The following is a 17,612-nucleotide window of genomic DNA, read 5'->3' on the forward strand; positions in this document are numbered from 1 at the left end:
CTCCTGGAGGATGTCACCTTGCTCCTTCCCCCTGGAGACTCCTTTTTCTTGATGCTTGGTGGCCAAAATGCAACTCTCTTGGGTAGATCTTTGCAGTGCCTCCAACTTCTCTAATGCTTGTCTGCCAGACTGGTCCTTTCCCAGTGCCAATCAATATTCCCAATGAATGTGATGCTGCTGTAATCACCTCTGCTGATCAGTTACGGACCCTGCAATGTTTGACATAATTCCCAAGCAAAGGCAAACCTTGTTTGCTCTCACTCTTTCCCGTTTAAGGCTTTGAATTTTTGGAGGACCTGTCGTGCTTTGAACTCCATCAGAGCTCATCAGTGTCTCACTGGAACCCCTGGGCTGTGTGGCCCCTGTCACAGGTAGGATGTGGGACCAGCATTGGCTTGGGAGAGCTTCAGATCCCAGAAGTACCAAACTGCAGTGTCCACCAGGCTGGTGCTGCCATTGCTGGCTGCATCCTCCTGCTGCCAGGCTCAGGGATGGAGCCCAATGCCTTGTCCTCCCTCATCCCTTCTGAAATATTTGCACATTAGGAAAAAACAAAACAACAAAAAAAAGAGCAAAGTTCTTTGCTTTTTCAAAAGCTCTGTGCTGCCTTGTGAGGACCCTGTAGGTTTGGTGGCACAAGTGAGTTTTCCCAGGCAGAGGCCCCTCCTGCAGCATTGGGGCTGGCTCTTGTCCTGGCTCCCAACATGGAGTCTGTGCTGCTCTTGGCATGGTCAGTGTCCCCCAGCACATCATTTTGGCCCCAGTATTCCCCTCTGTCTGTGGGACCCTGGCTTGGATGCTTTGAGCCTCCCTTTGGGGAGCACGAAGGACCCCCACCTCCTCCAGAACATCACCAGGATCTGCAGCTTCTTGGTACCACTGAAAACCAGGCTTGAAGCATCCCATGCTTGGAAACGTTGGCCTTAACCTCCTTGTGCCTCAGTTTCCCCATCAGAAAAATGGCCTGGGTGAGCTGTGCCCCCTCTTGGAGAGCTATTTGCTGCCTGTTCCCTGGGGGAACATAAGTGCTGGATGCAGCTCCTGGCTGTGACCAGGCAGGTTTGGCAGGACCCACTGACCATCAGGCACGAGCGGAGCAGCAGGAGCGGGGCAGGGAGCGCTGGGGCAGAGGTGACATCACCGAGTGATCCATTTTGGTCTTCTTTTTACACCTGGTCACTATTAAAAGCAAACAGCCCACGAGACATGATTTGTTTCCGTTTGTACTCGGGTTCCTGGTGCCTGTCTGTACTGAAGCCAGCTGCAGGCCTGGCCATGGGGAGGGGACCCCAAGCCCAGCCAGGCAGAGGCGAGGGTCCGGCCCCCACATGTCCCCCCACACCTCTCATCTGTCCCTCTTGGTGTTGCCCCATTAAAATGCTATGTCTGTACTTTCCTTTCTTTCCATTTTTCTGTCCGTGCTGCCTGTTGCTGCTTTGTAGCTGTCTTTCCCTGGGCTCTGGGGCTGGGCCTGAGCTGTTTCCCCCCAAGAGCAAGGATGTGGGAGAAGGCTCTGGGGACAGATTCTCCCCCGTCACGGCACGAACCAGGACCTGAGAGAGAGAAGCAAAGTGAGTTTTTCCTCCAGAGCAGCCCTTTAATCTCTGTGATTTGTAATTAACCCCAGCAGTGATTTGTAGTTAACTCCCTGCCAGGTTCATGGAGGGGGTGTTTGCTTATGGGGGACCCCAGACCCCATTTGTGCTGGGTACCAGCTGCACCTCGCCCGACTGCACAGGAGTGGGTGTCTGTGCCATCAGGACACCACTTCCCAGTTGGATCAAGGGGCTGAGGCTGTGGGGCCCCCATCCCAGAGCCACTGCTCCCCCTGAGCAGGCAGCACTGCTGTGAGGCTGCACTAATCCTGGGGGTCTTTGGGTCCCAAGCCCTGCTTGGAGGAAGGCCGGTTTGGGGGGCCAGGCGTGGCAGGGGGGCAGCTGAAATAGCTGGCAAAGCTGCCCTTTTCCTTAAATTCAGAGTCGGGGGGTTGGATGGGATGGGTGGGTGACCCAGAGCCAGCCCACTGCCCCATCGTCCCCAGCCCCAGGTAAAGGGGAGGGATCTGGGATATCTCAAGGGGATGTCAGCCACCCTCCTTCATGGGGGCGCTGGGGACGAGTAGACCAGCTGGAGTGGTGGCAAGGAGTGGGGGTGAAGAGGGAACCACTGACCCTGGTCTTGGTGCAGCAGCTTGGGGGTCACCTTGCAGAGCAGTTCTGGGGGCTCAGTCCCAGGTGCCAGCCCTGACTGTTCCAGCTGTCCTGCCCTTCTCTCTCTCTGCTCCTGCAGCTGCCAGCCCCGGGCCTGGGTGCCATGTCCTGTGGGACCCTTGCCTGGGGGTGGCCCTGAGCCCCAGGCTGGGAAACAGCAGCTCCAGCAGAGAACCTTGTTTGTAAAGATGAAGCCTGTTTGTGTGTCCGTGCCGGTGTCTCGGCTTGCATGCCCTGCTGCCTTGTCTTGAGATGAATTCAAAGAGCAAACCAAGCAAATGAAACAGTTTCAAAACAAATGAAAACAAAACGAAACCCAGGAAATTTGTGACAGTGGAAATAAAAGCTTAATGACAGTACTGGAGCAGCTGTGGTGTGTGATGTGCTGCGGGGGGAAGGCAGGCAGGCTCTGGGGGGCACGGGTCAGGCAGACAGTGGGGCACTGTGCTGCCTGCAGGCTGTGATGAGTTGACAGACCTCAGCTCCAGGCCAAGGCACATCAGGGACCATTCACCCCTGTAACAGAACTCCTTGCACCTCCCTTTACCCAGACACAGCTTTTCTTCTGCCAGGTCCTGTCCTACTCCAGCTCCTGCATCCTTGCTTTTATTTCTCTTTTGCAGCAAAGCCACTTCCAGCCATGCTCACCTGCCCTGACTCCATCTCCTCTGAGCCTCCTTTTAGATGGAGAGGGCTGGGAGCCATGGGGCTGCTTTTAGCACACAATGACTGCTGAGGAAGCTTGATATTAATATCCTGTAATTGTGCCTCACAACCTACAACGGAGAAGCCCCTCAGCAGCCCCCCCGGGCTGGCTGGGTGAGCAGGGGGGGCTCACAGCCTGGATGAGGCTTTTCACATGCAGTGGGATCACGTTTGCCATCCTGCCCTGCCAAGTTTTCCGGAAATGAGCTCTTTGAGGCCTCCCTGCCAGCCTCTCTTCAGTTGTTTGCTCTCCTAACGAGGCTGACTAATTACTTTTTTGGGAGGCCAGAGGAGATGCCCCAACGGTTTGAACAAGGAGGCTGTGTTTGCACAGGGGCTTTTGTTCAGAGTTCCCTTGTGCCAGGACACAGCAGGGACACCCAGGGATTTATCCCCTGTGCTGGGAAGTGGGCAAGGATGGGCACAGGCTCTGGTTATCCAGAGGCTGTGCCTGGCTTTGCTGTGCTTTAAACCTCAGCAAGGAAGGGGTTAAAGTCCACCTAGTGCAGGTGTTCCTGGGGCTGGGAGCACTGGTGGGTGTGGGGAGGGCTGACTGGGGATTAAACTGCTGATGGGGAGAAGCTGTGGGGGGTTTCCTTGGTGTCAGCAGTGTTGGAGAGAGGTGTTTGTTGCTGGGGTGCAGTAAAGACCTCAGGGTGCAGGATTAGTGGCTGGAGATGATCTGTGGTAAGTCTAGGGGCACTTTGGGGTAGGGGACCCCCCCCCCCCCCCCCCGGAGTTTGCAGGGAGCGTGGGGCTGGAATGCAAAGCTTGGGAGGGAGGGCTGAGCAGCTGTGTGCAATCCTAGCGCCCTGGCACCAGCACAGCTCCCAGTTCAGTCCCTTCTGCTCCCCCTCTGTAAGGGGGGTCTTCCCCCCACCCCCGGGACTGTGCTGAGCTCAGGCTGGCAGGGACACATGGGGCAGAAGGTTATGCAAGAGGGTCCCACTGTCCACGCCGCGTGTGAGGATCTAGGACGGGTGGTCCCTCAACCCACCCCAGCCCCTGTGCCCCGGAGCGGGGCCGAGGCCAGCGAGGCGCTGGAGGAAGATGCTCAGCCCGGGGCAGGATTTGGCCCTGGGTGCGCAGCTTCACCTGCAGCCGGACCTTGGCCCCGCTCCCTCCCCGGGTCCCGCTGCGGAGGGAGTTGAGCAAGGGCGGAACATCCCCCCGGAGCGGCCATGAGCTCAGCGCTGCGGGGGGAGCCAGGGAACGCGCGGCCCCCCCGGGGCAGCCCTGGGCCAGCGCTCCCGGCCAAGCGCTGCCTCTCCCAGCCCTGCCTCTCCCGGCCCTTCCCCGCCTCCCGCTGCGCCTGGAGGGGCCGTTTGCTCCCTGTTCCGGGGCGGCTGTGCTGGGGAGCCCTTCCCCCCGACAGCTTCTTGCGTGTCTCCCGTCCAGCTTCATTGCAGACCCCTATTCCGGGGAGACCCCTTTGCCTGGCAGAGAGGGGGGGTTGCTTCCTCGGGGTCCCTTTCACAGCTGGTTCTCCTCCCCCTGCTGGGCTTTGGCAGGGCTTCCCCGCAGGCGCTCGGCCCCCGTGTCCTCCCCTAACCCCCAGCTCCCCCCGGCAGAGCGGGGGCTTCTCTGAGCTGGGGTAGGGGAGGGGGGTCAGAGTCGGGGAGGAGGCCTGTGCAGTGTTTCTGACAATCCTATGGGCTGCAGGACCTGATTCCCAACCCCTGCATCCTCATCCCGGTTTCCTTTAGCTCCCACCCACCTCCCTGCCACGCAGCTGACTCCACAAGTCCCGTTTTCCCTCCTTCCCTCCCAGAACTTGAGCACTGGAGGAGCAGGTCCACAGCTGCTGGTGGATGGGTGTCACCCTGCTGGGGTCCCTGCTCTGTCCCCACCACGAGTGGCCCCTTGCACCCTGTGTCCCTTCTTGGTGTCTGGACAGTACCCAGGGTGTCTGGGAGAAGGAGCAGGGAGAGGACAGAAGGGGTGTCCCCAGCACCTGAGGGTCTCCCCCACGATGCCACCCCATGGAGGGGTGTTTCTGGGTCTCTGGCTGCTGCTGGCCCCCAGTCTGGCTGAGCCCCCCTCCAGCACAGGGGGGGCCACCCTGGCCTTTGTCTTTGATGTCACGGGCTCCATGTATGATGACCTGGTGCAGGTGATGGACGGGGCTTCACGCATCCTGGAGCGGACACTCGGCAGGAGCACGAAGCCCATCAGCAACTATGCACTGGTCCCATTCCATGACCCAGGTATGGCTAGGACAGAGTGGGGGCTTGTGTCCCACTGAGGGACAGGGCTGCAGGGATCTGGGATGTGGTTCTGGCTGGGTTTGGGGCTGAAGTGTGTGTTTCCCCAGTGCCTGCACTGCCCCTTCTCCCTCTTTTAAATGCCCTGGTGACTGCTGTGACGGGGATGGCAGCGAGGGATGAGCTGCAGCTCCAGGGCATGGTGCTGTGCTCACATCCCCGAGCCACCCTGCAGGCACAGGGCGAGTGTTTCTCACTGGGTTAATCCCAGGGGTGCTGGCACCTGCTTGTAGGTGGCGTTTCTGCTTCCAGCTGGTCCTGATCTCCCCAGTCTGCTCACGGGGGAGGCACTTCTGTACAAATCCACAATGTGCTTCCAGGTCTCCTCAGAAAAAGCACCTTTTTAAGAGGTTTTGGTAATTTACTGCAAGACCAGAATCTTCTTTCTGTCCCAGTCTTTGTCTTGGGATTTTTGTGCACACCCATAAATAGCAGCTGCTCTCCAAAAGAGCCCCGACCCCCTACGGGGAGAGCGGAACCAGGGCTTTATTTTCAGCAGAAACACCGAGTTTGAATGAAAGCCGCTGGAGCTGGACAGGGAAGGAGGCAGGGGCAGTTAAATCGGTTTCTGCAGCACTTTGCTGGGAGCCTCCTCCGGCAGAAACGGGTGCTGGGTTTGCAGCTCACCCTGGCTGGGACCACCCGGTATGGTGGGGAAGAGCTTTCCTGGGGCGGGCTGGGAACGGGACTGGTCAATCCGCCCAAATCTCACCAGTCCGAGCAAGACAGATGCTTAACCCTGAGCCTTGCAGGTCAAGTAGGGTGTTTAAGCCTGGGTGGGCAGCCAGGGGGCCGGTGCGGGGGGTCGGAGGCTGAGGCGGTGCCGGTGTTTGCAGAGGTGGGACCCGCCACCCTCACCGCGGACCCCCGGCTCTTCCAGCGGCGTCTGCGGGAGCTTCACGTCCAGGTCAGTGTCCTCAGCCCCGCGGTGCTGCTGCACCGCAGCTTGCTGGGAAGCCCAGCCCTGTGGTCCTGCGTGGTGGGTGGGTCCCGGGAGCAGTCCCTGCTCCCCTCCGTGCCTGGCATCCTCCAGGGAATTTGGTCTGGGTTTGCTGGGGGCTGATGGCACTGAGGTGGGAGTGGAGAGGGTGGATAGTGTGCCCCAGGCTCCTGCGGTGGGGCAGAGCACTCACAGTTCACAGCTCGTGTCCCAAAGTGGGAATGTTTTCCTTGAGACAGTTTGCACACACTCTCCATGGAATCAAAAATCTGTTCTTATACAAGTGCTGTTTGAAAATTGAGGGGTTTACTTCTTGAAAAAAATAATTTGGCTCCATTCTGCCAGCTGAAAATTCTCTGGGAGCTTAATCATGCTTTATCCATCCCTGCCTCCAGTGCATTGCTAAATCCCCACGGTGTATCCCTTTGGATGCAGCTGTGTTTTGGTGGGAGGTGTAAAGCTGCAGCTGCAAATGGTTTCACAGCCCTTCAGGGTGCAAAGCTCCCATGGAAGTGGGAGCTGGTGCTCTCTGTGCCTCTGCACTTGCCTGGCATGGCTGGTTCTGCTGCCATGGAGGGGTGACAGGCTGGGCTGGGTACAACTGTGGGAAGCCAGTGGTTTCTGTGGGTCTGGATCCCCAAATGGGTGGTTTAATCACCATTAGAGGGGAGACAGGGATGGGTCCTTGTGGTCCTTTGTGTCCCTGTGCGTCTCTCTGCTCTGGCTGTGCTTGGGTTGACTCCGGCAACTGATGCAGTTCTTCCCTGTGAGCAGACCCTGGGTGGGAGTCCAGCAGGGAAGAGCTGAGCCTTAGGTGGCCTGGTGCCTGTGCCACATCCCTCATGGTGTGCTGCAGGGTGGAGGGGACTGCCCGGAGATGAGCGTGGGAGCCATCAGGCTGGCTGTGGAGGTCTCACACCCTGGCTCCTTCATCTATGTCTTCTCGGATGCTCGGGCCAAGGACTATGAGGGGGAGGAGGAGCTGCTGCAGCTGCTGCAGCATAAGCAGACCCAGGTGAGCCACCCTGCTCCCAGCCTCTGGCAAGAGCTGCCTCGGGTGGACACAGCAGCAGCAAAGGCAGCTCCTGGCAACGAGCTGCAGAGACAAACCCCTCCCGTGTTACCTGTTACTGGGGTGGATTTTGCATCCCCCCGGCTCGATGTACTGGGGGGCTGGTAGATGCTGGCTGTGTCCTCAGCCCGGGATGGACAAACTCCTGTGGCTGTGCAGGAGATGCCACAGGGGATGTTGCTGTGGTAGGTGGTGTTTGTGCTGACCGGGGACTGCGGGGACAGGAGCCACCCCGGGTACCGCGTGTACGAGCGCATCGCTGCCACCAGCTCCGGGCAGATCTTCCACCTGGACAAGCAGCAGGTGGCAGAGGTGAGCGGGGAGACCTGTGGGAGCAGGGATGGGGTGGCTGAGGTGCATGTGATCCAGCCCAGCTTGGCTGCTCTTATATTCTCCCTGGGGTTAATCCTCAAGTCCAAGGCACCTCCAGATTGCCCTGGGAGCCCCTGTTTTGCAACTATGCCTGAAGTTTTGACCCAGTGCAATTCAGCCCTGCTCCTGAAATGGCCATGCCTGGTGGTGTTGGGGGATCCAGGTTAATCCTCTCTTATGTGCCTCCAGGTGCTGAAGTGGGTGGAAGAGGCCATCCAGGCCTCCAAGGTCCACCTGCTGTCCACAGACCATGAGGATGGTGGGGAGCACACATGGCATGTCCCCTTTGATTCCAGCCTGAAGGAGGTGACCATCTCCCTGAGTGGTCCTGCGCCAGGGATCAAGGTCCAGGATCCAGCAGGTAGGGTCCCAGGGAAGGGGAACAGGTAGAGGGTGATGCTTTGTCTCCTGCAGAGCCGTAATGTCAGGACAAACGGAAGGCTGCAGGTGTGGGGAGCACCCAACCCTGTGCTGAAAACTTAAATAAATAAGCGATGAGCTGCAAAGCCCTCATTAAGCACCAAGTGCACCTGCTCTGCTCCCATCCTTGGCTGGTTTTGCCTCTGGTTTTAGGAAGGTTTTCTCTGCTGGCCTGGCAGTGAGAGCTGTGTGATGGGCTTTGCACTGGGGTGAGCTCTGAGGGAGGGGGCTCCTGGATGGCTGCAGGGGCCAGAAGGTGGACCTGGGTTGCCCAATGTGGAGGTTCATTCACTATTACAGGAAAGGTCGTGGAGAAAGGCCAAGGTCTGAAGGAACTGCTCAGCATCCCCAACTCAGCCACGGTGGTGGCTGTGGAGCCCCAGGAGCCAGGGATGTGGTTGGTCACGGTAGGTTGGTGACAGACCCTGCCCATCCCCTACCTGTCCCCTGGTGGATATTCAGCCAGCCAGGCTTTCCCAGGCATGAGCTTGTCTCCATCCACCTACAGCTGGGCAGAGAACTGGAAGGGGCCAGCTGCCACCTCCTCCCTTCCCAATCCCCTCTCCTTGCCCCTGTCCTCAACACAAGCCTCTCACTCCTCTTGCAGACCCAGAGCAGTGGCCGCCACTCACTGAGGGTCACAGGAATCAGCAACATTAATTTCCAAGCCACTTTCTCCACCCAGCCAGACTTTGATGCCACCCGGCCAGGGGAGCGGCCAGTGCAGGGTGAGGCTGGTGCTGCCCAGGGACATGGGTGCTGTGTCTGGGTTTCTTGCAGCTGGAAATGTGGCTGGGTTGTGTGTTTTGTTCCCTCTCTCCAGGTCTGCCTATCTCAGTGGTGGTGAACTGCACTGGTCTGAAGCCCCCTGGGCACTTGCAGGAGATTGAGCTCTTCAACACCTCTGGCCATGTTCTCCTCTCACTGCCTGCGTGGCCCCTCTCCAACACCTCCTTGGAGCAGCTCTGGGTGGGCTCACCACTCCATGTCCCCCCAGGAGACTTTCTGCTGAGGGTGAAGGGCAAAGACGCTCAGGGCCACCCCCTGCACCGCCTCTCTGGGGTCACCTACACCAGTGTGGTCCCCAGTGAGTGGTCCTGACCCTCCCTGGGGGTGCTGAGAAGGGATCAGAGGCTCCAGCACTGCCTCTGCCATGCAGAAACCAAAGCAATTTCTTTACCCTGCCTCCTAGTGCAGCTCCCAAGGAGTGTGTTGTATGTGTGTCCCCATCTACTTTCAGGTCCACCCAAAGTGAACATCTCCAGCAAGATCCAGGCTTACAACCGTGAGCCACAGCTGATCTCCTGCTCTGCAAGGAGTGAGGTCCCTTTCCTCCTGCAGCTCAGCCGTGGTAGGATGAGCCTTGGGGAAGAGCAGCCCTTCAGGTGAGGTTCTGCTTTGGCCCAGTGGGCTCCATGATGAACCCATGAGGGCAGCAATAGCCCTTGGAGCTCTCCTGGTTGGGGGGATGCTGTGTGTTAGAGGGGTGCCTGAGCACCTAATATTGGACTCAGTGATCTCAAAGGTCTTTTCCGACCAAAGTGATTCTCTGAGTCCATGAAAAAATTCCCAAGGGTTTGGAGCAGGGTGGTGGCATGGCAGTCCCAGAGTGGGGTGACCCCATAGCCTCTCTCATTTCCTAGGAGTTCAGGGAACATCAGCTGGCTGATCCCTGTGGTGACCAAGAGTGATGAAGGGTTTTACGAGTGCACAGCCACTAGCAAGGTCGGGGTGACACGGGCTCACACCTACATCTCTGTCTCAGGTGGGAACTGCTGGTGCCAAGCCTTGGTACCCACCAGTCTCCAGGTCTGTGGCTGGGCTCATTTCACCCCATGCTTGCAGAGCCACCCCCACGCCTCATAGCCCCAGCCAACATCACTGCTTCACCGGGCCAGGACGTGGTCATGTCCTGCCGGGTTCTGAGCCACATGCCCTACAACCTGACGTGGAGCTGGGATGGGAAGGCAGCAGTGCCAGGGGACAGCCGGACCAGGCTGCTGCAGAACGGCTCCCTGGAGATCAGCCAGGTGCAACCAGGGGACAGGGGGCTGTACGAGTGCGTGGCCCGCAGCGCCCACGGCTCTGCCACCGCAGCCCTCTGGCTCTTCATCCAGGGTAGGTTCTGCCACGTGAGGAAACCCTGGCCTGGGTGATGCCTTGCCCCGTGGGTGGGTGCTGGGTGGCAGCCAGGAGCTGAGCCCATCTTCAACCCTGTGCAGAGGTGCCGTGGGTGAAGGTGGATGCCAGTCCCCAGCGTTTCAGCAGGGGCCAGGAGCTGCGGCTGAACTGCACGGCTGGGGGGCACCCCCTGCCCCACACTGCCTGGAAGCGCTGGGGCTGGGCACTGCAGCAGGATGAGAGGTAACCCCTGGGGACCTGGGATCTTCCCTGTCCTGCTAGGGATCCCTTGCAGGGATGCACAAGCTGAGGGAGAGGGGCTTGGGCTCCCCCACGGCTCTGGAAAGAGGAAGGCACTGCAGCATCCCCTCCCTGTGCACCCGAGGTGGCTGCCGTGCTGCTAGCCCTGATTTCATGTGCTTATTTTTAAGCCTTAACCAGGCCAGTGTCCCCACTGAGGGGGAACTCGAGGTGCTTTGCACGCCCAGTGTGCTCTCAAGTCTCAAAAATATTCCTTTCTCTTCCCTTTAATTTCTTCTGCTTTTTGGCTTCCACCCCCCTGCCTGTATCAGGCTGTGACTGCTGGAGTGAGCTTTGGGGAAGGTTATTTTTTCACTTTGGAAATGAAAAGCCCAATTCTCTGAGCTTTTTCCCAGTTCAAAGCAGAGTCCTTCCCTGCAGCAGCTGACAGAACAGACGCTTTCAGTGCTAATCCACATCTACCAACCACCCAGCACTGAAGCGTGTGTGGGGTGGCCCGGAGCCTGCTCAGGCTTCAGCCACGTTTACAGGGCTGGTTTGGTTTTTTTTTTTTCCCCTCTCTCCCTGTTTGCCGCAGGGTTTTCACGGATGCTCGGGGTACCCTGCACATCAGGGCTGCCATCCCGGAGGATGCAGGGAATTACAGCTGCTCTGCCAGAAGCGCGGTGGGCTGGGATGAACAGGTCGTCACCCTGGAGTTCACCGGTACCTGCAGCCCAGCGGCAGCACCCGGGCAGGGCTGGGGGATCAGAGCACCCGCGGGAGGGATTAGTTACCCCTCCTTGCTGTCCCTTCGCTGCTGACTGGGACTTTGTGGCGTGCCAGCTGTGGGATGGGGCTGTCTGTGATGGAGGGGGTTATGGGGCAGCTCCCAGGGCTCTGGGGTCCCCTCGGGATGAAGGGCACAGCACCCAGGGCTGCAGGGAGTCACCGGAGCTGTGTCTCTCTCCCTGGGGTGCAGAACCTCCGGCCATCCTGGCAATGACACCCAGCCTGAAGGTTCTAGTGGGAGAAGATGTGACCCTGGAGTGCTGGGTTTCGGGGGTGCCCCCACCCCACATTGCCTGGTACAAAGGTGAGACCGGGACAAACCTGGGGCGCAAACCCCCTCCGTGCCCCGGGGGACCCTCTGCCGCCCTGCGGGGACATCCCACAGGGGGGTGGCCCGGAGCAGTGGCAGGGGGACAACCCGGAGGCAGTCAGGGTGCTGATGTTGGGGGTCTCGGGGCAGGTGAGCAGGCGGTGGCAGCGTTTCCCCCGGGCAGCCGGCGCGCTGTGCTGCGGCTGCAGGCGGTGCGGGAGCGGGATGCGGGGCGGTACGTCTGCCGGGCCCGGGGGGAGGCCGGCGTCGCCTGGGACAGCACCGTGCTGGACGTGGGCTGTAAGTCTCTGCCTCTCCTTTAGCCAACTGTCCCCACCCCTCTCCCTCGCGGGCCCAGCTCCTGCTTGCCGATTCCCAAAGTTCCTCTGGCCCCCCAGCTCCCTTGTTTCACAGAGTATTAGGGGTTGGAAGGGACCTCTGAATATCATCCAGTCCAATCACCCTGCTGGAGCAGGACCAAAAAACCACACCCAACTAGGGCAGGTCACTCAGAAAGGTTCATCCCGACAGGTCTGGAAAGTCTCCAGAGAAGGAGACTCCACCACCTCTCTGGGCAGCCTGTGCCAGGGCTCTGTCACCCTCACAGGAAAGTTCTTCCTCATGTTGAGGTGGAACTTCCTCTGCTTGAGTTTGAATCCATTGCCCCTCATCCTGTCACAGGGCACAAGTGACAAGAGGTTGTCCCTGCCTTCTTGATGCCCTCATGTATTTATTAATTAGATCCCCCCTGCAGTCTTCTCCTCTCCAGACTGAAAAGCCCCAGGTCTCTCAGCCTTTCCTCGTAAGACAGATATTCCAGTCCCTTCATCATCCTCGTAGTCTCTGTTGGACTCTCTCAAGTAGATCCCTGTCCCTCTTGAACTGGGGAGCCCAGAACTGGACACAACACTCCAAGTGAGGTCTCACCAGGGCAGAGTAGAGGGGGAGGAGAACCTCCCTTGACCTGTTGGAGACACTCCTCTTAATGCACCCCAGGATACCATTGGCCTTCTTGGTTTCCCAAGGTGGGGGTGTGAGGCTGAAGCCTCATGGGATTCCTGAGGTTCAGCAGGAAGGAAGAGGCTCAAGAAGTGGCAGGAGATGGGGGTGGATGGTATTGCATCGGACACAACTGTCTGGGGCAAGACTGGGGGTGCAAAAGGCCATTAGGCGGAGGTGGGGGCCGGCTTCTGTGTATTTGAAAATCCAGGTACCCCAACAGATGCTTAGGGCTTCCCAGTAGAGGCAGAAAGGATGGAAGAGCCTGGGGAGGAAGAGAGGAGGTGCTGAGCTGGGGGAGCAGTAAGGCTTGAAGTAGTTGAAGGTGGAAAAGTACGAGAGGTTTCGCTGGGCTGGGGGCTGCTCAGTGAAACTGGAAGGGTGGGAAACTGTGATGGCTGTAACAGGTTTGGGAAAAACACCACATGCTTTAAGTTGACATGGTCACTTCTCAGGGCACGTGGCTCATGGGCTCCCTTCTCCAGGCTTGGCTGCTCATGGAGCCTGCCTTGGGAGGCCAGGCTGTGGGACCTGCCTGAGACCCCTCTCTGCTGCTCTCTCCTCCAGCTGCCCCCCACTTCCCTGAGCCCCTGGGGGACGTGGCAGTCGAGGTTGGGCAGCATGTCAGCCTGATGTGCCACGTCGAGGGCTCTCCCCAGCCACGGATCTCCTGGTCTCGCAAGGATGGGAAGCCCATGACAGGCTGGAATGGTCCACGTGGTGTTTCCATCCATCCAGAGGCTGCCGAGCTCCTCATTGACAGTAAGAGCTGAGCATGCATTGGTGAGGTGGGGAATGTATGGGCATCCCACCTGGATGCGTGCTTCGTGTCACCCTCCAGTCCTCCCCCAAACCAGCAGTGGGATCATCTCCTGCACCGACCCCTTTTAGCAGTGACAAAGCTGTGACAGTGTGGGTTTATTTGCAATTTTTTACTTCAGTGGGCTTAGCTGTGCAGTAACAGCCTGTGAGCTTCAGTGCTGCAGGGACACCCACCTCCAAGAAAATGGTGGGGTAGGAGGGTGGTGTCACCCCACCCTGGAGCTTGCTCAGGGCTCTCCAGCCCCACCAGCCTCAGTCTTCCCTCTGCCATGCTTCAGGTGCCTCTCTGGATGACCAAGCTGTCTACATCTGTGAAGCCAAGAATGACTTTGGGAAAATCCAAGCGGAGGTCAAGCTCACAGTGACCGGACAGGGTTTGGTTCTACGTGCTTTTGTTGGTGTCTTTATGTGCTTTTGTTGGTGTATCCATCCGGGCAGCACCAGCTGTGTCTGCAGCAGACCCAGACCTGTGCAGCCACGTCTACTCCTGATCTGGCTGCAGTGAATGCTCAGCAAGCCCCCAGCACAGGGTTTGGATAACGTGCTTCCATCTCTTTGGCTTAATGCACTGATATGGGCTTCAACCCAAACTGTAGATGAATATCCCCAGATTCTTGGGGGATCTGAATGTCAGAGCTGGCTTGTGCTAAGCCAAGGTCTGGACCTTGGAAGGAAGGCGATCCAGATCTGTTCTGCTGAATATTCCTGGCCAGTTTATCTCCAGCTAATATCATTTCCCTTTCCCTTCTTTTAAGCAGCCCCAGAAATAGCTCTTGCATCCCCTGTAGTCATTGTGCTCCTGGGCCAGCCTGTGTTTCTGCCCTGTGTGATCCTGGCTGGGAAACCCATCCCAACCCGCAGCTGGCTGAAGGACGGGCAGCTGGTGAGGCTTCCAGAACCACTGGAGCGGGGGGGTGGGTGAACCATGGCCCTGCTGTGGAGGCTGTGCTGCTGGACAAGTGCCCCAACCTCTCTGCCCTTGCTCAGGTAGCCTCAAGTGGCCGCTACTCCATCCAGGCTGATGGGAGCCTGCACATGGAGCAGGCATTGCAGGAGGACACGGGGAGGTACACCTGTGAGGTGACCAATGCCCTTGGCTCACACAGGCAGGATGTGTCCCTGATCATACACGGTGAGTGGCTGGGTGCTGGGCATCCCTGCTCTCTTGGGTAGATGTGGCCCTGGCCATACAGGATGAGCTGCTTCTCTTCCTTCCCAGTTCCTCCCAGCATTGAGCTTGGTCCTGTCCTTGTCACTGCCACTGAGGGCACAGCTGTCACCCTGCAGTGCAATGCCACCGGTGTGCCCCCTCCAACTGTCACCTGGACAAAGGTAGGTGACAGGGACAACTACGTTGCCATCACCCTGCCTGCCAGGCTTTAGGTCATCCTTGGATGCAGAGTAGCATGTTTGAGGGAGATGTAGCTCACCAGTGTGGCTGTGGCTGCCCAGGGAGGTGGTTTTGAGGGAAGCTGGGACCCAGAGGTAGCTCTGTCTGATGGGTCTTCTTGCCCTTGGGATGCTCATCTCATGGGAGAGTCTCTGCTGTCTTCCTTCCTCCCTTCCCTTTCTTCTGCAGGGCATGGAGCCCATTTCCCTGAGCCCACGCTACCACCTTGATCCTGACGGGACCCTCCTGATCCCTTCATCCTCCCCTGAGGATGAAGGGAACTACTTCTGCACAGCTACCAACACAGCAGGCTACTCCAGCCAGGAGGTGCAGCTCTCCATCAGCAGTGAGTGCTTGAAGCTGGCCCTGGCATGAGCTCCAGAGGGAGACATGATCCAGGGCCTCTCCTACCTTCCTTGGGCCACCTTAGCCATGTGCCAGATGGGTTTATGGGGTGGGAGGAGCAACGACGAGGGCTGTGGGGTACCTGAAGTGTTCCTGCACCAGCTGCATTTGCTCTCCACCCAGCAAAGCCCAGGATCAGCGTGAATGGATCACGGGTGTTGGACCCCATCACCGTCCTGGCTGTGCTTGGGCAGGAGACCACTCTGCCCTGTGAGGTTCAGGGCTATCCCCCTCCCTTGCTGGTGTGGACCCAGGAGTCCCAGCTGCTGCCTCTTGCCACCACGAGGTAAGGAAGGTTGTGGTTGTTGGGGCTATGAACTCTTGGGATTGCGTGTCTTCCTAAAGGGATTTTGAGCCCATGAAGGGACTCGGGGAGATACAAAGAGCACCAAGTGGCTGATGCTCAATGGTCTGGCAGGAGCTGAGGCAGCTGAGCAGTACAGCATTAGCTTTGCTCTTCAAGGAGAACAGAGTAAGAACCACCACCAGTTTTTTTTCTTTCTGTCATACAAATGTCTGCTGAGGTGGAGCAGCTGCTCCCAACCCTTTGTGCACTGGTCCTGGATGCAGGGCTGGAGTTGGGGAGGGAAGGCAGGTCCAGCACAGCCCCTCAGCCCTGCTCAACCATCTGCCTTCACACACGTTCCTGCCCTGGCTTGCCACTGTGCTGGAGGCAGCAAAGCCAAGGAAGTGGCTGGGAATAGTGGATCCCTGTGGGAGGTGTTGGGCTGGGGATTGATGCTCCTCCACACCCAGGTGGCTGCAAGACACTGAGGAAGAGGAGTTTTGAGGTCTGGAGAAGGAGGAGGACAGGCAGCCAGGGAGGCTGTGGGTGCTGCAGCCTCTGCTGCCCCTCTCAGCCCATGTATTGGGGTGACTTGATGGGCTTTGGGCATTGAAATCCTCCTGGGCCAAGGTTTGGCAGAAATACAGTTGTGAGGCCAGGGTTGGCTTTGTCTGCCCTGGGATGTAGGTTTGACAACCAGTTCTGTTCCTGTGTGTGACTTCTGGAGGGGAAAATTCACTTGTTGATGGTGTTGGGGCTGGTGGCAACCATGGGAGAGTCATTTAAAGTGATTTGATGGAAGAAGATAACCTGGATAGTGGTTGGACGTGTGTTTATCCTTGGTCTCCCCTTTTGAAAGCAGGACATGCTTTCTTAGTGTGTTAGCATTATGCTGGAAGGGCCTCCCTAAACTCACGGGCTCTGATCTTAGGCTTAATCCCTTCTTTCCCTGAGGATTGCTCTGGCCTGGGGAAGTATGAAGGCATCTTTGTTTTGCTCTTCTTGAAGGACTCTGTTGCTTTGTCATTCTTGTCTGATTTCCCATGGCTGCTCCCTGTTGACCTGTACTGCTCCCCACATCTCAGCTGGCTTGTCCTCACGTGCCTGGGTGATTTATGGGAGCACACGAGGAGCAGCCGTGGGCTGAGATGACGTTATGTCTGTGGAGCAGAGGCAGAGCTGGGAGCAAGAGCATGGCCAGCTCCAGCTGCAGGGCTTGTGCCCCAGGGGGACCCCCAACCCCTTTCATCCACCCCAGGCTGGTGACCTGCACCTCTGCCTCGTGCTGAGCTCACGTAGGAGCTGAGTAAAGGGCACCTGCACCCATGGATGGCTCTGCCATCCTCCTTGTACAGGAGGTGGCCCTGGGGTCCTTCTCTTGGCTGTCAAGGTGATGGTGAGCTCCTAGCCTTTAGTTTCTGCCCAGGGGTAGGTAATGGATGACGTGGCTTTTCCTCTCATCTAGCTTTTCTGTTCTCTCCCCCAAGCTACAGCATCCTCCCCTCGGGGTCCCTCCGGCTGGCCAAGCCCCAGGTGACAGACAGTGGCCTCTACACCTGCACGGCCACCAATGCAGCAGGGAATGCCTCTCTCAGCTATAACCTCCATGTCCAAGGTGTGTGTCTGCTGGTTAAAATGCTTCTGCTGTGGGTCTTCATGTACCACCAGGGTCCTGCACCCTCTGAGCCCTTGGCTGCTCCTACATTCTGGTGCCAGGGCCTAAGGGTGGTCCCAGCCTGAGGTTCCCTTTCCCCCCAGTTCCCCCCCAGCTGCTGATTGGTGATGGAGAAACACACCTGACTGCTGTCACCAGTGACTCCCTGAGGATTCACTGTCGTGCCACGGGCATCCCCACACCCCAGATCCAGTGAGTACTGCTGAGAGGTGGTGGGTCCCTGCTCACCTTTGCTACCAGCACCCCACTCTTCACTTCTTTGGTGAGCAGAAACAGGAATTTGGTTGTGGCAGACCAGGCCATGGACTTGCCACCTGTCCCCTCCCTCACAGGTGGCTGAAGGATGGGCACCCCCTGGGCAAGAGGGATGGTGTGGTGGTGTCTGAGGATGGTGGGACTCTGCTGATCACCCGTGTGGGACTTGGACATGAAGGGCTCTACATCTGCCAGGGTAGAAACTGGGCAGGGGTGGCCCAGGCCAACGTGCAGGTTTCAGTGCAAGGTGAGCTCAGCATCAGGGGCAGGACCAGCAGATCCACCCCATGTGTCAGGGAGAATATGGCTGCCCAAAGAGGTGGGTGCTCTTGGC

At 58.3% G+C, this 17,612-nt stretch overlaps 1 protein-coding gene across 1 annotated transcript in view; it reads left to right on the forward strand.

Annotated features, from left to right (window-relative positions):
• The first annotated feature begins 4,790 nt into the window (after positions 1-4,790).
• HMCN2 (hemicentin 2) overlaps positions 4,791-17,612 on the forward strand; it is a 35,677-nt gene continuing 22,855 nt past the window's right edge. Inside the window, exons 1-25 of the mRNA XM_051636873.1 lie at positions 4,791-5,122; positions 6,016-6,086; positions 6,976-7,134; positions 7,381-7,503; positions 7,753-7,924; positions 8,284-8,390; positions 8,591-8,711; positions 8,807-9,070; positions 9,224-9,368; positions 9,627-9,748; positions 9,829-10,101; positions 10,206-10,347; positions 10,943-11,070; positions 11,327-11,440; positions 11,597-11,746; positions 13,013-13,207; positions 13,546-13,641; positions 14,026-14,150; positions 14,255-14,399; positions 14,487-14,599; positions 14,847-15,003; positions 15,186-15,348; positions 16,836-16,963; positions 17,107-17,215; positions 17,356-17,525. Coding sequence (XP_051492833.1) covers positions 4,888-5,122; positions 6,016-6,086; positions 6,976-7,134; positions 7,381-7,503; positions 7,753-7,924; positions 8,284-8,390; positions 8,591-8,711; positions 8,807-9,070; positions 9,224-9,368; positions 9,627-9,748; positions 9,829-10,101; positions 10,206-10,347; positions 10,943-11,070; positions 11,327-11,440; positions 11,597-11,746; positions 13,013-13,207; positions 13,546-13,641; positions 14,026-14,150; positions 14,255-14,399; positions 14,487-14,599; positions 14,847-15,003; positions 15,186-15,348; positions 16,836-16,963; positions 17,107-17,215; positions 17,356-17,525 — 3,727 coding nt within the window. The 5' untranslated portion in view covers positions 4,791-4,887. The remainder of the gene's footprint in view (positions 5,123-6,015; positions 6,087-6,975; positions 7,135-7,380; positions 7,504-7,752; positions 7,925-8,283; positions 8,391-8,590; positions 8,712-8,806; positions 9,071-9,223; positions 9,369-9,626; positions 9,749-9,828; positions 10,102-10,205; positions 10,348-10,942; positions 11,071-11,326; positions 11,441-11,596; positions 11,747-13,012; positions 13,208-13,545; positions 13,642-14,025; positions 14,151-14,254; positions 14,400-14,486; positions 14,600-14,846; positions 15,004-15,185; positions 15,349-16,835; positions 16,964-17,106; positions 17,216-17,355; positions 17,526-17,612) is intronic.

Source organism: Apus apus, chromosome 19 (assembly GCF_020740795.1).
Source record: "Apus apus isolate bApuApu2 chromosome 19, bApuApu2.pri.cur, whole genome shotgun sequence".
NCBI lineage: Eukaryota > Metazoa > Chordata > Aves > Apodiformes > Apodidae > Apus > Apus apus.